At 40.1% G+C, this 23,163-nt stretch overlaps 1 protein-coding gene across 7 annotated transcripts in view; it reads right to left on the minus strand.

Annotated features, from left to right (window-relative positions):
* gria3b (glutamate receptor, ionotropic, AMPA 3b) overlaps window positions 1-23,163 on the minus strand; it is a 390,090-nt gene that overhangs the window by 197,532 nt on the left and 169,395 nt on the right. For all 7 annotated transcript variants that reach the window (XR_010019539.1, XM_063060955.1, XM_063060956.1 and 4 more), the window contains exon 6: window positions 17,249-17,410. Coding sequence is in view for 6 of the 7 variants with exons in the window: in XM_063060955.1 (XP_062917025.1) it covers window positions 17,249-17,410 (162 nt within the window). In the remaining variant the exon portion in view is untranslated. The remainder of the gene's footprint in view (window positions 1-17,248; window positions 17,411-23,163) is intronic.

The following is a 23,163-nucleotide window of genomic DNA, read 5'->3' on the forward strand; positions in this document are numbered from 1 at the left end:
GCCTGCTGATTCCTACAGCATTTTGTGTGTGTTGCTCAAATTTCCAGCGTCTGCAGATTTTCTCTTGTTTGAAGTGCATTGTCTCTCTCAGTTTGGCCTACCAAGGTGCAGCGCTTCACATCTGACCCAGAGCCATCAAGCACTTCTCACACGTTAACCCTGTCATTCTTGGAATCGTCCTTCTGATCCTCCTCTAGACCCTTTCCAATGCCAGTTCATCTTTTCTCAGATAAAGGGCACAAAACTGATCACAATACTCCACGTGTGGTCTGACCAACGCCCTATAAAGCCTCGGTATCATGTCCTTACTCTTATATTCTAATCCTCTCCAAATGAATGTTCACAGAAAGCAGAATAGACATGGACAAACCAGTAGATGCGGTACATTTTGAATTTCAGCCAATAAAAGAGATAACTAATTAAGAGATTATTGGTGCATGTGGTGCTGATGATAATATACTGGCACGAATTAAGAATTGCTAAGAACTGATAGACAGGTTGTTTTTGGCTGATATGTTGTAGCTGCCATTGCAGTCAGTGCTGGGATTGTGGCTGTTTATAATCTTTATCAATGATTTGGATGTGGTGACCAAATGCAATATACTTACAGGTGCTGATATTTACAAAGCCATATGTCAATCTGTTTTCTAAGGAGAGGCTGAGGGATATAAGCAGGTAAGTAAATGGGCAAAGACATGGAAGATGGAATCCAATGTAGAAAGATGTGAGGTTTTTCATTTTAGCAGGAAAAAAACAAGGCATTTATTGAAATGGTGAGAAAGGGAATGGGTGATAATGTAGATGAATCACTTAAAGTTAATATGCAGATACAGAATGCAATTAGGAAGAAGAACAGCATGTTGGCATTTGTTACAAGATGATTCTAGCGCAATTACACTGGGCCCCGCTGAAATCACATCTGGAATATAGAGCATAGATCTGGTCCTGTCACCTTAAGAAAGATATACTTGCATTATAGGAAGTGTGGCAGCTGTTCACTGAACTGATTTCCCGAATGATGGGACTGTCATAGAAAATGTTTATGCAGCTGGAGCCTGTACTTTCATTAAGAGTGAGTGGTAAACTCACTGAAGTGCACAAAATTCTAAAAGGTTGACTGGGTTAAATGTTTCCCCTGTGTAGAACCAAGGGCCTCCCTCAGAATAAGAGCGCAGCTGTTTACAACAGAGATAAAAAGCTATTCTGCACCTGGATGATGGTGGATCTTTGGATCTCAGTACCAAAGGGAGCTGTAGAGGCTCAGTCACTGAGGCAAGTTCAGGAGAGAAATTGACAGTTTTGGATAGTAAGAGAATCAAGGGTATAGTGCAAGATGGCATTACAGGCACAAATGAATGAATGGCTAACTCCTGCTTCTACTATTGTCTTATGCCATGGAAGTTAATGTCCAGCATCCTAGGAGCAATCATAATGCATTGATTCTGTAATCTAACTCATGCAAGTATTTGAAAATGGCATCCAAAGAAAAGTATAGGATTAAACCTTGCACATTCTTCTCATAATTAACTCTGCCTGCTTTAGTGTTCTTCTGTCATACTACAATAATGGCAGCAGTGATCATGGTGGTTGTAACGTATGGATCTATTTCTTTCAATGCATGACTCACCTTAGCACTGATTATTGACTGATAACCATGCATGCACATTGATCTGCCCTCTCCCTATCTGCAATGTGAATATAACACTTAAAGCCACTTCCATGTGCGTGCCTTTATTTAATTGATATGTAGTTGTGCAGACTCAACAAATTGGTGACGAGTACGAACCTGAATCTCAGCGAGTATTTCCAATTGCACCGAAAGTTACGAGATGACAGAATTCAGAGGAAAGGAGAGAGACAGTGAGAGGAAAGAGTGAATCAGTACGGAGAAGGCCGTCAGGGGCGCTAACAAAGGAATGTGTAATAGTGCATGGTACACAGTGAGAGACACGCAACTAGCAAAGTCAAAATAAATATAATGTGACGATGGTCTTAGTCTGGAAATTTGATGGATTCAACAGTGCTAATGAGGACTGGGAACTGTATATTGAGAGAGTTGAACTGTATTGTAACATGAACAGCGTAGTTGAGGAAAAGAAACCCTCCATGTTTCTTAACTTAATGGGTGCTAAAACATTAGATTATGAAGACACTCAGTCCTCGTTTATTGTCATTTAGAAATGCATGCATGCATTAAGAAGTGATACAATGTTCCTCTGGAGTGATATCACAAAAAAAAGCTCTTACAAGCTCTTATGCAACTTAGTAACTCCTGAAAAGCCAGCAAGTAAAATGTTCGACAAAATTGTTGCAAACTGGAAGTGAATGTGACATATGTGGGCCAAGCACAACAGTTAGAACTTTATGTATTGAAAAGTGGAGGGCCAGAACTTTTTGGACGTGAATGGTTGAGAAAAATCCACTAAACTGGCACTTGATCAAAGCTCTCAGTGTGGCATCAACAGGCAACAGCAGCCCAAATGGTCACACTAACCAGAGACTAGCACAGCTCCTTAATGCTAATGAGAATGTGTTTGAGAAGGGTATTGGTAAACTCAAAGGCATGGAGCTGGATGAAGCAGCAATACCAAGATTCCATAAATCATGGCCAGTGTCTTACACACTACGTTCTAAAGTGGATGGTGAACTTCAGAGCATGGAAGCAGCTGGCATTCTTTCCAAGGTTGAGTGGAGTGATTGGGTCATGCCCATTGTCCCGGTCAGTGATCAAGAAAGGGAAGGCTGGAGCTGTTCGCATATGCAGAAACTTCAAAGTGAGCACCAACCGGGTCCAGCGTATTGTGCAGTACTGCCTACCACAAATAGAAGATCTTTTTCAATCTTTGCCTGGTGGGGAGAGGTTTTCAAAGATTGACTTGTCACAAGCCGAACTACAAATGGAAATTGAGGAATTAATCAAGAAATTCCTCACAACCAACACTGATCCAGTATAATTGTCTCATCTTTGGCATTGCATCAGCTCCAGCAATTTGGCAAGGAGCAATGGATCAAGTGTTCCAAGAGATCCCAGGAAGACTATGTTACATTAATGATATCATTGTGACTGGCAAGAATGTTGAAGAGAATCTCCAGAACCTTGGTCAAGTGCTTTCCAGGCTGAGTGAGAATGTCTGCATGCAAAGAGAGTGAAATGTGCGTTTTCAAGAATTAAATCTCATATTGTGAACATGTCATTGACAAGCACGGCTTACATAAGTCACAAGAGAAGACTGAAGCAGTACTGTAGGCACCGTGACCAGAAAATGAGACAAGACCAACTGTCGGTATGTCAAAGCGTGCTGATGTGTGGATCGCGTGTTGTGGCTCCCTCTAAACTGCACACCAGCATGTTAGAAAATCTGCATGAAGGACACCTGGGTACAGCCAAGATGAATAATCTCACCTGGAATTACATGTGGTGGCCAGAAATAGATAGACAGACTGAAGACTTGACCAAAAGTTGCTTGGGATGCCACAAAGTTCAAAATGCACCCCAGTAGCCATCATTACACCCATGGGAATGGCTGTCTTCACCATGGCAAGGAGTACATATTGACTTTGCTGGGCCACTTATGGACTCCATGTTTCTGATTGCTGTGGATGCTCATTCAAAGTGGCCTGGTCATATCAATGAAGTCAACCACCTCAGAAAAGACTGCTTCCATTCTGAAGACTATCTTCTCCAGAAATAGCTTACTGGAACAAATTGAGAGTGACAACAGACCACAATACACATCAGAAGGAAAATGGCATCAAATATTTCAAGTGAACTCCTTATTACCCAACAACCAATGGGCCAGCTGAAAGGTTTATCCAAACCTTCAAGAAGCCCATTAAAGCTATGGACAAGGAGGGCATTTCCTCCTTATAGCACAAGGTGGACAACTTCCTCTTTGGGTATTGGAAATCTGTACATGCAATGACAAATGAAACATCTGCAATTCTGTTCATGAGCAGGAACCTGAGATCTCACATAGACCTCCCGAGACCAGATCTATAGACAGAAGTGCAGAATAAATAGTTCAACCAGTTGCCAAGTAAATCAGCAAGGAACTTCGAGGTTCGACAGCAAGTCCTAGTGTATGATTACCTAGAAGACAACTGGACACCTGGTAGGATAGCTACAGAAGCTGATGTGCACTGTGGATGTTGGAGATCATACATGGAGACGTCATGTGGAACAGCTACTGGATGCTCAGCCAAAGAACACACCTGCATCGATTGTATCCAACAAGAGAGACACAATACAGCCACTGTGCTTACCTCTCAGTGATGATCGTGTCACCAACAGCAACGTGACACCTACAAGAGAGCAAGTTGTCTTTGACAAGACACCTGGCAAACGTGATGCCATTCCACAGGTCGAAAGGCACTATCCTGAAAGAAAGAGGGCGCCACCCAAAAAGCTGAATCTTCAGTGTAGTGAAGCTAATTATGGACTGCTATTGTGAAAGCATGTTTATTTGGAAAAGGTCTGTTTAAGGGAAATTAAGTGTTTTGTTACATATACAGTTTTATGTTACATTAATCTAAAAGGGGAGCAAGTGGAATGTATGAATCTATTTCTTTTAGAGCAATGACACCCCCTAACACAGATTATTGACTGATAACTACGCATACGCATTGATCAGTCCTCTCCCTCTGTGCAATGTGAATATATCAGTTAAAGCCACCTCTGCGTGCGTGCCTGTATTTCATTGATATGTTCTTGTACAAACACAACAATGGTGTTCAGTTGGAAATTGAGGATGCTGTTGTCCGGGCCTGAATTCCTACTGTATCCCCATGCTACGAGAATAAAGGGCTTGCGCCTGCAGACTGATGTGTAACACTGAGTATCCTGATATAGTGGCAGAGAGGGACACAGACTTATTTTCTGAGAGTGGGCAGCAGGTTCATGTTGTATGAACATAGCTTCGTCAGCCTGTACAGGAAGTCTCTGGCATTTTCAAGCAATTATTTCATGCCTTCCATCTAGGCCTCCAATATAGTATTAGAAAAACTTGGACCTTTCCCTCTCCCAAGATTTGCCTTTCACAGCAACACAGGAAAAGAGGTACAAGAATAGCTATTTTATCCCCTTGCACTTCATTGTTCCCTGGTCAGATTCATTGCAGTACAACCTTCTGGTGCAATGCAACCTTCCTTTCAACATGTGCTAACTTGCTTTAACAAGGGCAGCCTCATTGAGCTGATGCTGGCTGTTCATGATTTTAGTGCCCTGTCTGATGGATGCCGTCAATCAACCGTATAGTTACTTCTGGAACACACAGGTCTCATTCCAGTAAGCAGCCACTATGGAGTTGGGCATGCTGCCTGTGTTACAATCAAAAAACGTACATTACTAATAGTTTCTGTGTCTAGTTTTGAATATTTTACAATTTAGACCCCAAAATGTCTGAATTTAGCTGTCAGGCCAGTTTCATTCAGTAAGCAGTTCTGTTCAGTGATGTTGTAGATTTCAGTTTTACTCCTGATATCCCTTTCCTTGTTGATAATCATTTTATTCTGTGTTTCAGGCTAATACATACCCTTCATACTATGAACCATTATTTAGTGAAAATATTGGGATCCATTTTTCAACAATATAAAGACAAATCCTTTATGAGGTACAAAATAACCATTTGTTTATTATACTTACTGAAATACAGCGTGGAACAGGCTCTTCTGGCCCTTCGAGCCACACTGCCCAGTAACCCCCGATTTAATCCGAGCCTAATCACGGGACAATTTACAATGACCAATTAACCTACCAACTGGTATGTCTTTGTACTGTGGGAGGAAACCGGAGCACCTGGAGGAAACCCATGCGGTCACTGGGAGAATGTACAAACTACTTACAGGCAGCTGCAGGAGTTGAACCCCAGTTGCAGGAACTGTAAATCGTTGTGCTAATCACTACGTTACTGTGTTGCCCCATGCGCGAGTTCAGGTACTGAGTAAATGAGGGCACACAAGATCTGCAGGTGATGTCACTTCCACGTATTGCTTCTGCTGCTATTCCCACTCTGCCGACAAGAATATACTGTAAAGGCAAGGATGTAATGTTGAAACTTTATAAAGCATTGGAGGGGCCTCACTTGGAGAATTGTGAACAGGTTTGGGCCCTTTATCTTAGAAAGGATGTGCTGAAATTGGAGAGGTTTGAAAGGAGATTCATGAAAATGATTCTAGGATTGTATGGCTTGTCATATGAAGAGTTTTGACGATCTGTGCTTGTATTCAATAGAATTTAGAAGAATGAATGGTGACCTCATTGAATCCTATCGAATGGTGGAAGGCCTTGGTAGAATGGATGTGTAGAAGATGTTTCCTGTGGTGGGAGAGTCTACAACCAGAGGGCACAGCCTCAGAATAGAAGGGCGTCCTTTTAGAACGGAGTTGAGGAGGAATTTCTTTAGCCACCAGAGGGGTGAATCTGTGAAATTCTTTGCCACAGGCAGCTGTGGAGGCCAAGTCTATATGTATAATTAAGGCAGAGATTTATAGATTCTTGATTTGTCTGGGCATGAAGTGATATGGGGAGAAGGCATCTGGTTGGGGTTGAGAGGAAAATTGGATCAGCCATGATGAAATGGTGTAGCTGACTCAGCGGGCCAAACGGCCTAATTCTGCTCCTATTTCTTATGGTCTTATCACCCGCTTCCCCTCCACAACCCCTTCCCCACATCACCTGGATCCTCCTGTGACATGCCTGTTCTTGCTTCATCTCTTTCCTCCACCTTACACACACTATCTCCCCTCTGTGTTTTGATTCAGATGAAGGCTCTTGACCCGAAACATTGACTGTCCATTTTCCTCCCATGAATGTTGCCTGAAATGGTAATTTCCTCCATCTTTTTTGTGTGTTCCTAAGAAATGAAATTTATTTCAGCAAAATGTTCTATTCACAAATCACACTTTCCCATCTATTTTATTTAGATTTTAAGAATAAAATAAAAATCCCCATAGAAAATAAGTATATTGAAAGTTTGCATTTTACTAGTATGCATGTCCAGATTTGTGAACAACATTTGTATGCTACTTAAATGAAAGTGTTCAAGTTAATAGAAAAAAATGATAGAAAGAAGAATTTAAAATATGTTTAAGTAATTCTAATTTAATCCATATTCCAGACATAATCTAGCTGCGGCATAGACAGAGAAAAATGAGTTATTGGCTTGTGCGTTAACTCGATATTGACAAAAGTTAGACTAGGCTGAAAAGATGATAAATTTCATGTTACATTCATCTTATTTCCTTGTCACTTGCTGATGTGTTTGTTGTCTCTTAAATATATAGTGTATGTTGTTATAGCAACACACACAAAATGCTGGAAGAACTCAGCAGGTTAGGCGGCACCTACGGAAAAGAGACTTAGACTTTTTGGTACAAAATTACTTTCCAATATACACTGGATACTGGCAAGTAAACCTAAACAGAAGCTGGATAATTTTCTTTTTAAATGGTTGGCCCACATTGCACTAAATAAGTCTCAAGTCAATACTTGTAAAATAATCAGATCAGTACTGAACTGAAGGCATTTCATAACTTATTGTTATGCTTGTTTTAGAATTTCAATGATTTTCATGCTTTTGATGGTAATTGACTTACTTTCATTTGGCAAGAGACTTCAACACACAAAGGAGATTTCATACAAGGTAGATTCAAGGACTAGGAATGTTCATGACCAAAGCTGATGAACTTTCAGTAGGTAAAGGGATTAACATATATAGAGAAAAGTACACCAAAAGTTTTTGTCCCGATGTATAAAGAGTGAAATCGAGGCAGAAGCGCATATTGAACTGCTGGAATATGCCACTGAAACAGTAGTTATGGGGGGTGAGGCAAAGAAATGGCAGACAAACTTAATAGATATTGTACGTCAGTCTTCAATGTTGAAGACACCAGCAGTATGCTAGAAATTTAAGGATGTCAGGGGGCAGAAGTGACTGCAATCACTATTATTTAGGAGAAGGTGCTAAGGAAGCTGAAAGGTTGGCAGATAGATAAGTCAGATGGACTACACCCTAGGGTTCTGAAAGAGGTAGCTGAAGAAGTTGTGGAGGCATTAGTAGTAATCTTTCAAGAATCACTAGATTCTGGAATGGTTCCGGAAAACTGGAAAATTGCAAATGTTACTCCACTCAAAGATCAAAGTAATTTTTTTTTGTTAGAGTACATATATGCCATGATATACCACACTGAGATTCATTTTCTTGCAGGCATACTCAGTAAATCCAATTACAATAATAGAATCAATCAGTCGAGGGCATTTCGTAATTTATTGTCATGCTTGTTTAGGAATTTCAATGATTTACAGGCTTTTGATGCTAATTGACTTACTTTCATTTGGCACGAGATATCAGCACAAGAACAAGTTTTCATGCAAAATGGATCTGTATCTTTACAAAGACACAGTGGATTCTACAACGAGAAATTTTCATGACCAAAGCTGATGGATTTCCGATAGATAAGGGGATTAAGAGGTATAGAGAAAGGATACCATTTTTTCCCCCAGATAGATAAAAAGTAAAAGAGCAGCAAGAGTGGATATTGCATCACTGAAAAATGACATTGGAGCAGTACTAATGGGGGTGGGGTCAAAGAAACACTTTTCAAGAATAGTGGAGGCAAAAAACAGGAAGTTATAGTTACATTTGCCTGATCTCATCAGTTGAAAAAATGTTAGAGCCCATTATTAAGAATGACATCTTGTGGTACTTGGAGGCACATGATAAAATAGTATCGGCATAGTTTCCTTAAGGGAAAACCTTGCCTGACAAATCTGTTGGAGTTCTTTGAGGACATAGCAGGTATGACAGGCAAAGGAGAATCATCGGATATTGTTTACTTGGATTTTCAGAAGGCCTTTGACAAGGTGCGGCATACAAGGCTGCTAAACAAGGTAAGAGCCCATGGTATTACAGTAAAGATAGTAGCATGGATAGAGGATTGGCTGACTGGAAGGAGACAAAAAGTGGGAATAAAGGTTGCCTTTTCTGGTTGGCTGCCAGTGACAACTGGTATTCAGCTGGGGTCAGATTTGGGACCATTTGTTTTCATGTTATATGTTAATGATCTGGATTTTGGAATTGATGACTTTGTGGCAAAGTTTGCAGATGAAACCTAAATAGGAAGAGGGGCAGATAGTTTTGAGGAAGCATAAAGTCTGAAGCAGGACTCAAGATAGATTACGAGAATGGGCAAAGAAGTAGCAGACGAAATACAGTGTAAGGAAGTGCATGGTCATACATATTAGCAGAGGTAATAAAGGTGTAGACTATTTACTAAATGGGAAGCAAATTCAGAAATTGAAAGTGTAAATGAACTTGGGAGTCCAAGGGCAGAATTCACTAAAGGTTAACATGCAGGTTGAGATGGCCATAGGTAAATGGGACCATGGTAGTGTAATAGTCAGCACAATGCTTTACTGTACAGGAGACTGGGTACAATTCCTGCTGCTGCCGGTAAGAAGTTTGTTTGTTCTCCCCATGACCATGTGGGATTCCTCCGGGTGCCCCAGTTTCCTCCCACAGTCCAAAGACGTACCGGTTGGTAGGTCAGTTTCTCATTGCAAATTGGTCTGTGATTAGGCTAGAATTAAATTGCGAGTTTGCTGGGCAGCATGGCTCTTAGGGCTAGAAGGGCCAATTTCGTGCTGTACCTTAATAAATAAATAAATGAATGAATGAATGCATTCATTTTGAGAGGACTAGAATACAAAAGCGAGGATGTAATGCCAAGGCATTGTAAGGCACTGGTCAGACCACATTTGGAGTATCGTGAGCAGTTTTGGGCTCCTTCTCTAAGAAAGGATGTGCCGGCATTGGAGAGGGTCCGGAAGAGGTTCACAAGAATGATCCTGGGAATGACAGAGTTAACATATGAGGCATGTTTGATGGCTCTGGGCCTGTACTTGCTGAGGTTTAGAAGAATGAGGAGGGATCTCATTAAAACTTATAAAATATTGAAAGGTCTACATAGAATGGACATTGAGAGCGTGCTTTCAAGAGTGGGAAATTCTAGACTCAGAGGGAACAGCCTCAGGATAAAGGGACTTCCCTTTAGACCAGAAATGAGGAGAAATTTCTTTACCCAGAGGTTGGTGTAACTTTGGAATAAATTGCCTCAGGCGGCTGTGGAGGACAAGTAATTAGATATACTTAAAGTGGAGGTTAATAGTTCCTTGATTAGTCAGAGTGTCAAAGGTTAAGGGAGGAAGACAGGAAAATGAAGTTGAGATGGGTAATAAATCAGCCAGGATCAAATGGTGGAGTAGTCTTGATGGGCTAAATGGCCTAATTCAGCTCCTATGTCATTGGTCTGTAGGTAGGTAAATGGAATTGAAATTAGGATCAATCATAACACTGAATTGGCTCAAGAGAGTCAATGATCTCAATTTATCTTTCCATTCCTGTGTTCTCATGCCAAATGATTGTGATCCCAGATTTTTAGAGTGGTAGTATTTCTAAAAGCACCAGTGTAAAATAATCTAGTTTTGCTAATGTCCATATAATCCTATCAAAATGGAACTTGTGCAAAGGAAATAATTCACTAAAAAGCTTATTACAACAGATGCTAGAGAAGCAACAGCTATTCTATTATGGGGATAAAGCAACTGTTAGCCCATCAGTCATTTTAGGGAAAAAGTCATCTCAAAACAAAGCACAGGGATTTAACTCAGCCTTTCTGGAGAAGGGAGAAGGATTTGTTACAATTTTGAGATGCAAGAGCTGACACTGTGCTACCTGCAAAAAGATAGCACAGACTGTGAACGCACTTTGAAATCATCTCTCATTAGAAAATGAAAATCTGCATATATTTTTCAATACCAGCATTTTCAATGTTAGTCAGTTGAATTGTTTTGAATCAAGAATAGACTTATGATTATCAATTTCAATTTAAGGTAGCAATTAAAAGCAAGATTTAAAAAAAAATAACAATATAGGGAATTACACTAATCTCATTCACTCAATGGAAAAGCATGCATAAAAATTCTTCTGCAGTTGGTAGCATCTAAGTACATACTTTTGTTTCCAGGCTTCATTTAACAGTGCACCGATGTTACTATATTCAGTGTTCCATGCTACTGATAAAATTGCTCTGTTCCTTTAGGTGATGTAGCATTATAAGAAAGGTGGGATGAGCTTAAAGCATGGATTGATACCTGGAAGTATGATGTGGTAGCTATTAGTGAAACATGGTTGCAGGAGGGGTGTGATTGGCAACTAAATATTCCTGGATTTAATGGCTTCAGGTGTGATAGAATCAGAGGGACAAGAGGGGGAGGTGTTGCATTGCTTGTCAGAGAGAATATTACAGCGGTGCTTTGGCAGGATAGATTAGAGGGCTCGTCTAGGGAGGCTATTTGGGTGGAATTGAGGAATGGAAAAGGTGTAGTAACACTTATGGGGGTGTATTATAGACCACCTAATGGGGAGCAAGAGTTGGAGGAGCAAATTTGTAAGGAGATAGAAGATATTTGTAGTAAGCACAAGGTTGTGATTGTGGGAGATTTTAATTTTACACACATAGACTGGGAAGCCCATACTGTAAAAGGGCTGAACGGTTTGGAGTTTGTAAAATGTGTGCAGGATAGTTTTTTGCAGCAATACATAGCGGTACCAACTAGAGAAGGGGCAGTGTTGGATCTCCTGTTAGGGAATGAGATAGGTCAGGTGACGGAGGTTTGTGTTGGGGAGCACTTCGGGTCCAGTGATCACAATGCTATTAGTTTCAATATAAATATGGAGAAGGATAAGTCTGGACCCAGGGTTGAGAGTTTTGATTGGAGAAAGGCTAACTTTGAGGAGATGCAAAAGGATTTAGAAGGAGTGGATTGGGACAATTTGTTTTATGGGAAGAATATAATTGAGAAATGGAGGTCATTTAAAGGTGAAACTTTGAGAGTACAGAATCTTTATGCTCCTGTTCGGTTGAAAGGAAAGGTTAAAAGTTTGAGAGAGCCATGGTTTTCAAGGGATATTGGAAACTTGGTTTGAAAAATGGGAGATATGTACAATAAATATAGACAGCATGGAGTAAATGAGTTGCTCGAGGAATATGAAGATTGTAAAAAGAATCTTAAGAAAGAAATTAGAAAAGCTAAAAGAAGATATGAGGTCGCTTTGGCAATTAAGGTGAAAGTAATTCCCAAGGGTTTCTACCGTTATATTAATAGCAGAAGGATAGTGAGGGATAAAATTGGTCCCTTAGAGAATCAGAGTGGACAGCTATGTGAGGAGCCAAAAGAGATGGGGGAGATTCTGAACAATTTCTTTTCTTCGGTATTCACTAAGGAGAAGGATATTGAATTGTGTAAGGTAAAGGAAACAAGAACGGTAGTTATGGAAACTATGATGATTAAAGAAGAGGAAGTACTGGTGCTTTTAAGGAATATAAAAGTGGATAAGTCTCCGGGTCTGGACAAGATATTCCCTAGGACCTTGAGGGAAGTTAGTGTGGAAATAGCAGGGGCTCTGACAGAAATATTTCAAATGTCATTAGAAACGAGGATGGTGCCGGAGGATTAGCGTATTGCTCATGTGGTTCCGTTGTTTAAAAAGGGTTCTAACAGTAAACCTAGCAATTATCGACCTGTGAGTTTGACGTCAGTGGTGGGTAAATTGATGGAAAGTATTCTTAGGGATGGTATATATAATTATCTGGATAGACGGGGTCTGATTAGGAACAGTCAACATGGATTTGTGCATGGAAGGTCATGTTTGACAAATCTTATTGAATTTTTTGAAGAGGTTACTAGGAAAGTTGACGAGGGTAAAGCAGTGGATGTTGTCTATATGGACTTCAGTAGGGCCTTTGACAAGGTCCCACATGGAAGGTTGGTTAGGAAGGTTCAATTGTTAGGTATTAATATCGAAGTCGTAAAATGGATTCAGCAGTGGCTGGATGGGAGACACCAGAGAGTGGTGGTGGATAACTGTTTGTCAGATTGGAGGCCAGTGACTAGTGGTGTGCATCAGGGATCTTTACTGGGTCCAATGTTATTTGTCATATACATTAATGATCTGGATGAAGGGGTGGTAAATTGGATGAGTAAGTATGCAGATGATACTAAGATAGGTGGAGTTGTGGATAATGAAGTAGGTTTTCAAAGCTTGCAGAGAGATTTAGGCCGGTTAGAAGAGTGGGCGGAAAGATGGCAGATGGATTTTAATGCTGATAAATGTGAGGTGCTACATTTTGGTAGGACAATTCAAAATAGGACATACATGGTAAATGGTAGGGCATTGAAGAATGCAGTAGAACAGAGGGATCTAGGAATAATGGTGCATAGTTCCCTGAAGGTGGAATCTCATGTGGATAGGGTGGTGAAGAAAGCTTTTGATATGCTGGCCTTTGTAAATCAGAGCATTGAGTATAGGAGTTGGGAAGTAATGTTAAAATTGAACAAGGCATTGGTGAGGCCAAATTTGGAGTATTGTGTACAGTTTTAGTCACTGAATTATAGGAAACATGTCAACAAATTAGAGAGAGTACAGAGAAGATTTACTAGAATGTTACCTGGGTTTGATCACCTAGGTTATAGAGAAAGGTTGAACAAGTTGGGTCTTTATTCTTTGGAACGTAGAAGGTTGAGGGGGGACTTGATAGAGGTATTTAAAATTATGAGGGGGATAGATAGAGTTGACAAGGATAGGCTTTTACCATTGAGAGTGGGGGAGATTCAAACAAGAGGACATGAGTTGAGAGTTAAAGGGCAAAATTTTAGGGGTAACATGAGGGGGAACTTCTTTACTCAGAGAGTGGTAGCTGTGTGGAACGAGCTTCCAGCAGAAGTGGTTGAGGCAGGTTTGATGTTGTCGTTTAAAGTTAAATTAGACAGCTATATGGACAGGAAAGGAATGGAGGGTTATGGGCTGAGTGCAGGTCAGTGCGACTAGATAACAGTGAGTGTTCAGCATGGACTAGAAGGGCCAAGATGGCCTGTTTCCGTGCTGTAATTGTTATACGGTTATATGGTTATACAAGGTTATGAATAAGGTTTAAACTAAGTTTTACTTATGTAAATGTTATCTCTTGATATAACTATGTAAATACTGTACAGTAATGCACAAACTAAGTTGTCAACAGGAAAGTAAGAGTAAGATTATTACAATGAGGATTTGGAGTCAGTGAACTTGAATTTCAACTCTACAGATTATTACTGATCAGGTGTCATAAGCAGCATGTTTTAGCTATTCAGCCATCTTATGATTACAAGTCATATGCTTTCCAAAATTATGATTGTTTGACTTTAACACTGAGAAAACTCATAGATTTTGGAGGAATAGATGAAACATTTGAACGTAAATGAACTTTCACCTAGAGGAAATACAAAAATTTGAATGGTTTTGGCAATGAAATGCAACTAAAAGCAGACATTACATTTCAAACAACTTTTCGAATCCTAGTTTCTTGGTTTGATCTTTCTTTTTTGCTACTGCGCAACTTTCAATAAGCAGCAGGGAACCCCGACTTTTCTACAATCATGCATTCAGACTTAATGATTTTCCATTATAACTGACAGAAACTCTTCTTGTCATGCGAATCATTCTGATTTCAATCTGTCCTTCACAATAACTATGGAAATATATTGGCATTAAATATATCTGACACATCCTGCTCAATGAGACTTTTAGTCAGTGTGTGTACTGTAAAAACAATGGGGTTTCATGGCTTCCAAGCACGAATAGCTAATTACCGTTTAAATCCAGCATCACTTGCTTGGTGATGCGAACCACCAAAAATGACTCACTGCCAAGACTTTTCTTGCACAGAATATGTACTTTTTGCAGAATTTTGCCCCATTATTATAGGTCTTCAGTAGGGGATGACATGGTCTTAATAATGTGATAAAATCAAAACAGTGTTCAGTCATACCCTGAAACAAGTAGAGCTCAGAACATTTTCAGATTCCCAGCTCTGCTGATTGCTTCATTTTTTTGTAAACTGTTCTCAGCTTCCCTCAAACTAAATGATTTCCTTTTGACTGAAGCACATTTGTCTTTGTGAAGCTCTATATTATGATAATACAATTTTTAAAAGCTTCAAGAACCAGACAGTTCTCTTCCTCTGTGGCTGCTACAGTTAAAAAGCCAATACTGGAATCCTTTCAGCCTCTCATCTACTATTCGGGTCAGACAGTATTGTGGAAAGAGAAACAGAATTAATGCTTCAGATTGGAGACTTTGGTGTTTCCAGCATTTTCTCTTTTATATCAGATTTTCAGCACCTTTAGTATTTTGGGTTTTCTTATCCACTATTGCTTAAAAGATTTTTAGGTGATAATTTCACCCTGTATGACACCCTTGGTATACAAGTACAATGCCTGGGTGTTAATTGTGAAGTAGTGTCTTGGATGACAGCAAACTGGGCATAATGATTGGGCAAATGCTATTTAAGTGAAGAATTTTGCACCTGTCAACTAAATTTGATGTGTGGACAAGGAATATATCTCCTCAACATTTTCTGTATTAAAGATGACTTCATTACGTCCACAAAACTGGACAGTCCTAGATATCACCACCATGGGTGTCACTCCATCACTCCATGCTGCTTGAATTAATACTCCATGCCATTCTAGTTTGTTTAGCTCTTCTTCCCTTTAAGCGTCCAGTGCTGGATACAAACCTGGGTTCACAGCTTCTTGGCTCAGCATTTAATTTCAAGTATGTATGTTTTGTACCCTTAGTACTCATGTATGAATCCTGAAAATATCTTCATGTTAGTCTAAAACTAATTAATCTTCATACTAAATACAATTTTCTAGAACATTCCCAAATCTTTCTAGCAGCCTGTTGCTAGCATTATGTCTAATAAGCAGCCATTATAACTGTAGCCTTGCTTTTTGTCCATTATTGAGTACCGCATTTTCCATATATCCCAATATTTTCAGGCTACCAACAGAATAAAGCACCCAACTTTATTGTCCCTCTTGCTCAAGGCACCTTCCTGAACTCTCACCAAGTCCATTTGAGATTCTATGGGCTTCGACAGAGTATGAGAAAGAGTTTAAAATGTGTATTTATTCAAGAGGATGTCAAAATCTGCAACTTACCGCAAACACTATTGCAAATCATAAAGAAAATTGTCACATAACATAATACTTATAAGAGTGACAGCCTTACTGTAAGTATCATTAAGCACTGCTGATATTAGATATACTACACCAATAGAAGATTAAGAGGTTGCACGTAGCCCGAGAGATTGCTGGTTAGCCAGGAAACTGAGACTGAGAGCTGACTGATACTATTAACGACAGTGGGACCAAGTTAGTGAAAGACACGTATCCTCTCCATAATTCCCTGAAGGTGGTGTCACAGGCAGATTGGTCGTAAGGAAAGCTTTTGGTACGTTGGCCTTCATAAATCAATATCCTGTGTACAGGAGTTGCGATATTATGTTGAAATAGTGTAAGACATTGGTGAGGCCTAATTTGGAGTATTGTGTCCCAGTTTGGTCACCTATGTACAGAAAAGATATGAATAAGGTTGAAAGAGATCAGAGAAAATTTACAAGGATGTTGCTGGGACTTGAGCAGCTGAGTTATAGGGAAAAGACTTTATTCCCTAGAATGTAGAAGATCGAGGGAGGATTTGATGAAGACATAAATTTATGAAGGGTATAAATAGGGTAAATGCAAGTAGACTTTTCCCAGAGGTTGGGTGAGTCTACAACTAGAGGTCATGGGTTAAGGGTGAAAGGTGAAATATTTAAGGTGAAAATGAGAGGGAACTTCTTCACTTGGAGGGTGGTAAGAGTGTGGATGAGCTGCTAGCACTATTAGTGGATGGAGTTGAATTTCAACATTTAAAAGAAATTTGGACAGATATATGGACGGAGGGCTCTGGTCCGGGTGCAGGTCAGTGGGACTGGGCAGATCGATGTCTTGGCATGGACTACATGGTCCAAAGATCCTGTTTCTGTGCTGCAGTGTTCTATGACTCTATGACTTTATAAGTGCTATCCATCCAAATGAATGGCACGTAGAACAACAGACTATTTTCAGTCTTCCAATGGAGGGTTAAGATCCTAATGAGCATAAAATAAGTTTTGTAATGATTTAATTAAAGCTTGGGACTTTTTCCTATATTTAAGGCACTATTGACAAACATACAAATACTTGTCACTTATGTAGTACAAAATTTGCCCTAAACGGTGTCATTTATGTTATTTATTTAGTCTTTCCAGAAATATTTTATCAAGCAGTTCCTTTACACAGGAGTAGGCTTGAAATATCCAAAGAAAAAGGTAAATATTGTACCTTCAAAGTGCTAGCAGCCGTTCCAGGATACTCTCTCTGATCCAGCTTTGTCCACCTTTGCATGAACTTTTGTACCATTGGATCTTCGTAATTCACAAGCTGAAAGCCAGTTACGTTGACTCCCGTCTCCATAAATTTATCAAGCACAAGATCAGAAAAGCCCTGCAACAAATACACAAGACAAATTATAGTAAATTAAAGGCTTCAAATTACCAGAAAAAATAGGATTTTATTGTACCTTTTCAAAAGTTCATTATATCCTTGCTTGAGTTTCATCACTAACAGATGTGTACATCCACCCACTCACCCACACACACACAAAATGTTTTGTTAATTTTTTAATCATGTATTTTTTTTAGCTCATGTATTTTTTACTGTACAGAAAATATTTAGCTTTGATTCCTAACTAAACTTCTCAATTTAATGATAAGAATGGAACCAATGTTGCCCAAATGTAGAAGGATGAAGTAAAACTCAGTTTGAATCCCTGGCTGTGCTGTGGATCACACATCTGTCTATATTGCATGAGGATTTCCAACCAGTCATCTACATTGCTTCCAAGTGATCAACCATTCTGCAAAGTGTTGTTTCCTAATACTTAAATCCTGCAGCTTTGCAGATTAAATAAATGTAATGAACAATCATCGTCCTAATGCCTCAGAGGCTATAGGTTGTAAATTTTACTCAAACTGAAACCAGAATCCAGGGACCTAACAATAATTTTAAGTGGTTGCTCTGGTCGCTGAGAAGTTTCCATCAACCAACAGTAGATTATCTGTTGTTTATGTCAATTATTCTTAATGAGCAGTCTCAACCTTCTCTGGCCCTTAAGATTTAGCAGCTACTGTACCTCTACAACAGGGGTTCCCAACCTGGGGTCCAAGGACCCCTTGCTTAATGGTATTGGTCCATAGCATAAAAATAGTTGGAATCCCTGCTCCTGAATGAGTTCAGACTTTCTGTTTTACCTCAGGATTTTCCTGCTGATTTCTAGTTTTTCTTGCCTATGTGGATAATGGAATTAATTGCACATCTTAAATGCTATATAAATGCAAGTTGATGTTGTTATAGTGTTCTGATTCAATGAACATAGCTCATGGTTATCTTTTTTTTAAATTCAGAGATACAGTGCTGTAACAGGCCCTTCTGGCCTGATAAACCCATGTGATCAATTTGGAATGTGGGAGGAAACCAGAGCACCCAGAGGAAACCCACATGGTCACAGGGAGAACACACAAGCTCCTTACAGACAACAGCGGAAATTGAACACAGGTTGTAGCAGGATTTGAACCCGGGTTGCTGATACTTTAATAGCACTATGCTAACTGCCATGCGACCTGGCCACCTGGCAAATAATCTTCCTGTAAGTAAACCTCCAAGCAGCATATCCTTCATACCTCACCAAGAAAGTCTCAACCTAACTGAGGCAGTGGCACATTATGGTGCTCTGGGATGCATTCCATTATATTTGTAATGATGCTTAGCCAACAAATCTTATACTGTAATAGTGTCAAAGTATCACCATTACTGCCCATTAGAGTAGAGCCCAGGACTGAATGGAAGTGTCAAATTTACTTGACTCTATAACTAGGTTAATCATTCAGTTTCACTGAATGCCTTCAGCCATCTTGATCTTTCCTCTTGAAGCCTTAGATAGTTTGCCCTCAGAAAACGAACATGCTGTCAAAGATAATGACATAATGGAAACTAAAAGCATATTCTGTCATTACTGTACACGTTATTCATTGGGCAGGGCTAGCAGTGGTAGGTAGAATGATGAGGATTGCCGCAAAATGCAGAATGAAAACTGTCATTTACCCTTGTAACTGTTCGCAGTTATAAAACGGCAGGAGGAGAGAGAGCAGCGCACCGCGCGTGTGCAGCCCTCCAGTGAAAAATGATATCGTATCTGTTAGGGGCCGTGGACAATTCTGATTTGATGGAGAGGGACATGAAAGCACAGAGGAACATCTGGAGAAGTTTCTGAAATGCTCGTTCGCTGCTGTCGTTACTGCGTGGTCGGGAATCTTTCGGAGGGTAGGCCTCAAAATCCATGGCTTTGCCTGCTGTTGGCGACCGAGGTTGAGGGCGAATCGTTCGGCCAGAGATGGCGCTCAGTACTCGGTGTTGGAGAGCTGATCAGAGCTCGAAGTTTTCGGATGACTCAGAGTCGGACTGTGGTCGGCATGGCAGAGAGAGTTCTTCCTTCTCCCGTCTGTGTGAGATGTGGGACATTTGAGAGACGTTGAACTTTTACTGTGCTCATGGACTTCTTCATCAAGTTATGGTATTGTTGCACTGTTGTAACTATATGTTATAATTATGTGGTTTTGTCAGTTTTTTCAGTCTTTTCAGTCTTGGTCTGTCCTGTGTTTTGTGATATCACACCGGAGGAAATATTGTATCATTTCTTAATGCATGCATTACTAAATGACAATAGAAGAGGTCTACGTGTCTTCATAATCTAAAAAAAATGTTCTTTCTTTCCAACAGCATGTGCATCATCAGCAGAGTAATACAAACCCAAACATTATTTATCAGAAATAGATATGGTTAGTCTGTTTTACATCTATAATGAGCTCAAGGTTGTGGATTTAGAATTAAAATTGGCAATAAAGCTAACTTTGACATGGGAAACTGTTCTTTACTGTCTAATTAGCAAAATCTGTACTGTTTGGACTTGCTACTTTACTTCAGCTGGTGAAAGCATTCAGGCAATATAGTAACAATGACAATTTCCCACTCATTCCTCACACGAGAAGGAGAGGGCAATCATCTGCAAGCACAGCACATGCCTGATTACAACTACGAAGTGACAAAATGGAATATCATCAGTGCAATGGACTAGATAGGATTTTGGCAATCATTTGCAAGCATGGCATGCGTGATTGAGTTGAGAAGGTCCAAATAATAAGTGACCAAACTGGAGTAGTGAAATAGTGAAATATCTACAGTGTAATAAATTAAACAGGATTTCTTCCAGCTTGATTAAAAATCCTTACTGGACCACAGTCCTGATCAAAATATAAATGCACTTAATATTTATTTGCAAATGTCTATTTCTATAAATTTTTTGAGCGAACCAGTGAATTGTGAAATTGCCCACGAGGATATCTGAGAAATTACAAAAACAAATGCTTTTTCCAAGATAGTTTTGGGGTGCAGTTATTCTGTGACTTCTGTTTGTAGTGGAGTGCCTTTTCATTCTGAAATGATGAAAAATGACTTCCAAGTCAGAACGTAAGATAACCCCACCTTACGGAGGCCAACGAATTCTCTTGGGCTTGATATTCCATCGGACTCAAATTGAAAAAACTTACTGTTTGGTGATCTTTTTGAATTCTTTACAAATCTGAAAATACATATGCATCTTTTCAAATGCTTGGGGCGCTGTTGGTTTGACCCTTGTTCTGAAAGCTTTTAAATTTACTGGCTGGAAGGAAAATATGCGCGTTCAAGTGACATTTTCAAACCAGCCAGAATGTAGTTTGGAAACAACATGATCCAAATTAGTGCCAGGTCAATTGGAAGCTGCATGGTGCTACTGTGCCTCTGCTCACATTGGTCCTGTCCTACTGCCACCGCCTCAGAATCAAGTTTATGGAAATACACCTCTTGCTTGTTATCTCATTTCTACAGAAGAGTGGGGCAAGGAAAAATAAAAAGTTGAAGCAAAGAGAAGAATAACATGATTGCAATACTCCAAGATCACAGCAGGAACAAAACGTAAAAACAACAAGCAAAGTATATTGAAGCAAAGTGTAATATGGAGTAAATGGTAAGGCTAAGAAAACATGTGCCAACCAACTGGCAGGAGTATTCAAGGACATTTTCAACCTCTGACTGCTACGGGCAGAAGTTCCCACTTGCTTCAAAAAGGCAACAATTATACCAGTGCCCAAGAAGAATAACGTGAGCAGCCTTAATGATTAACACCTGGTAGCATTCACATCTACAGTGATGAAATGTTTTGAGAAGTTGGCCATGACTACACTGAACTTCTGCCTCCTGGACCCATTGCAATTTGCCTATCGCCACAATAGATCAACAGCAGATGCAATCTCAATGGCTCTCCACATGGCTTTAGACCACCTGGACAACACAAACAGGATGCTGTCCATCGACTATCGCTCAGCATTTAATACCATCATTCCCACAATCCTGATTGAGAAATTACAGAACCTGGGCCTCTGTACCTCCCTCTGCAATTGGATCCTCGACTTCCTAACTGGAAAACCACAATCTGTGCAGATTGGTGATAACATCTCCTCCTCACTGACCATTAACACTGGTGCACCTCAGGGGTGTGTGCTTAGCCCACTGTTCTACTCTCTGTATACACATGACTGTGTGGCTAGGCATAGCTCAAATACCATCCATAAATTTGCGGACAATATAACCACTGTTGGTAGAATCTCAGGTGGTGATGAGAGGGTGTTCAGGAGTGAGTATGCCAACTCGTGGAGTGGTGCTGCAGCAACAACCTGGCACTCAATGACGAAGGAGCTGATTGTGGACTTCAGGAAGGGTAAGAAGAAGGAACACATACCAATCCTTATAGAGGGATCAGAAGTGGAGAGAGTGAACAGTTTCAAGTTCCTGGTTGTCAAGATCTCTGAGGATCTAACCTAGTCCCAACATATCGATGCAGTTCTAAAGAAAGCAAGACAGTGGCTATACTTTATTTATTAGGAGTCTGAAGAGATTTGGTATGTCAACAAATACACTCAAAAACTTCTATAGATGTACAGCGGAGAGCATTCTGACAGGCTGCATCACTGTATGTGGGGGGGGTGGGGGGGCGGCTACTGCACAGGACTGAAAGAAGCTGCAGAAGGTTGTAAATTTAGTGAGCTCTCTCTTGGGTTCTATCCTACAAAGCACCCAGGACATCTTCAGGGAGCGGTGTCTCAGAAAGGCAGCGTCCATTATTAAGGACCTCCAGCATCCTGTGGATGCCCTTCTCTCGCTGTTACCATGAGGTGGGAGGTACAGAAGTCTGAAGGCACATACTCAGCGACTCAGGAACAGCTTCTTCCCCTCTGGCATCCAATTCCTAAATGAACATTGAACCCTTGGACACTACCTCACTTTTTAAAAAATATATAGCATTTCTGTTTTTTTGCACGATGTTTAATCTGTTCAATATACGTACACTGTATAAACTATACTGAACAAGATTTACGTATTTATTATTATTATTATTTTAATTTTTTCTTCTTCTATATTATGTATTGCATTGAACTGCTGCTGCTAAGTTAAGAAATTTCACATCATATGCAGGTGATAATAAACCTGATCAAACAACAGGAATTCTGCAGATGCTGGAAATTCAAGCAACACACATAAAAGTTGCTGGTGAACGCAGCAGGCCAGGCAGCATCTGCATTAGAGTCTCGGCCTGAAACGTCGACTACACCTCTTCCTAGAGATGCTGCCTGGCCTGCTGCGTTCACCAGCAACTTTTATGTGTTATAATAAACCTGATTCTGATTCTGATGAACTGAATCAAACCAATTATGAGAAGGAAAGACAGGATCAATATGGAAATGAAGGCTTTGTGGCCAAGTCTGTGGACATTACAGAGATGGGTGGAGGGGCAGGTATGTTGAAGAAGTAGGGAGGCTGCAGGAGGACTTAAGACAGATCAGGAGAATTGCGCAAAGGAATGGCAGATGGAATACAGTGTTGGGAAGTGTATGGTCATACCCTTTGGTTGAAGGAATAAAAGTGTAGACTATTTTCTAAATGGTGAGAAAACTCAAAAAATCAAAGGTTCAAAGGGATTTGGGAGTCAGTGTGCAGAATTCCCTAAAGGTCAACCTGCAGGTTGAGTTGGTGGTGAGGAAAGCAAATGCAATGTTTGCATTCATTTCGAGAGGACTAGAATATAAAAGCAAGGATATAATGCTGAT

The sequence above is a fragment of the Mobula hypostoma genome, chromosome 10 (assembly GCF_963921235.1).
Source record: "Mobula hypostoma chromosome 10, sMobHyp1.1, whole genome shotgun sequence".
Taxonomy (NCBI): Eukaryota; Metazoa; Chordata; class Chondrichthyes; order Myliobatiformes; family Myliobatidae; genus Mobula; species Mobula hypostoma.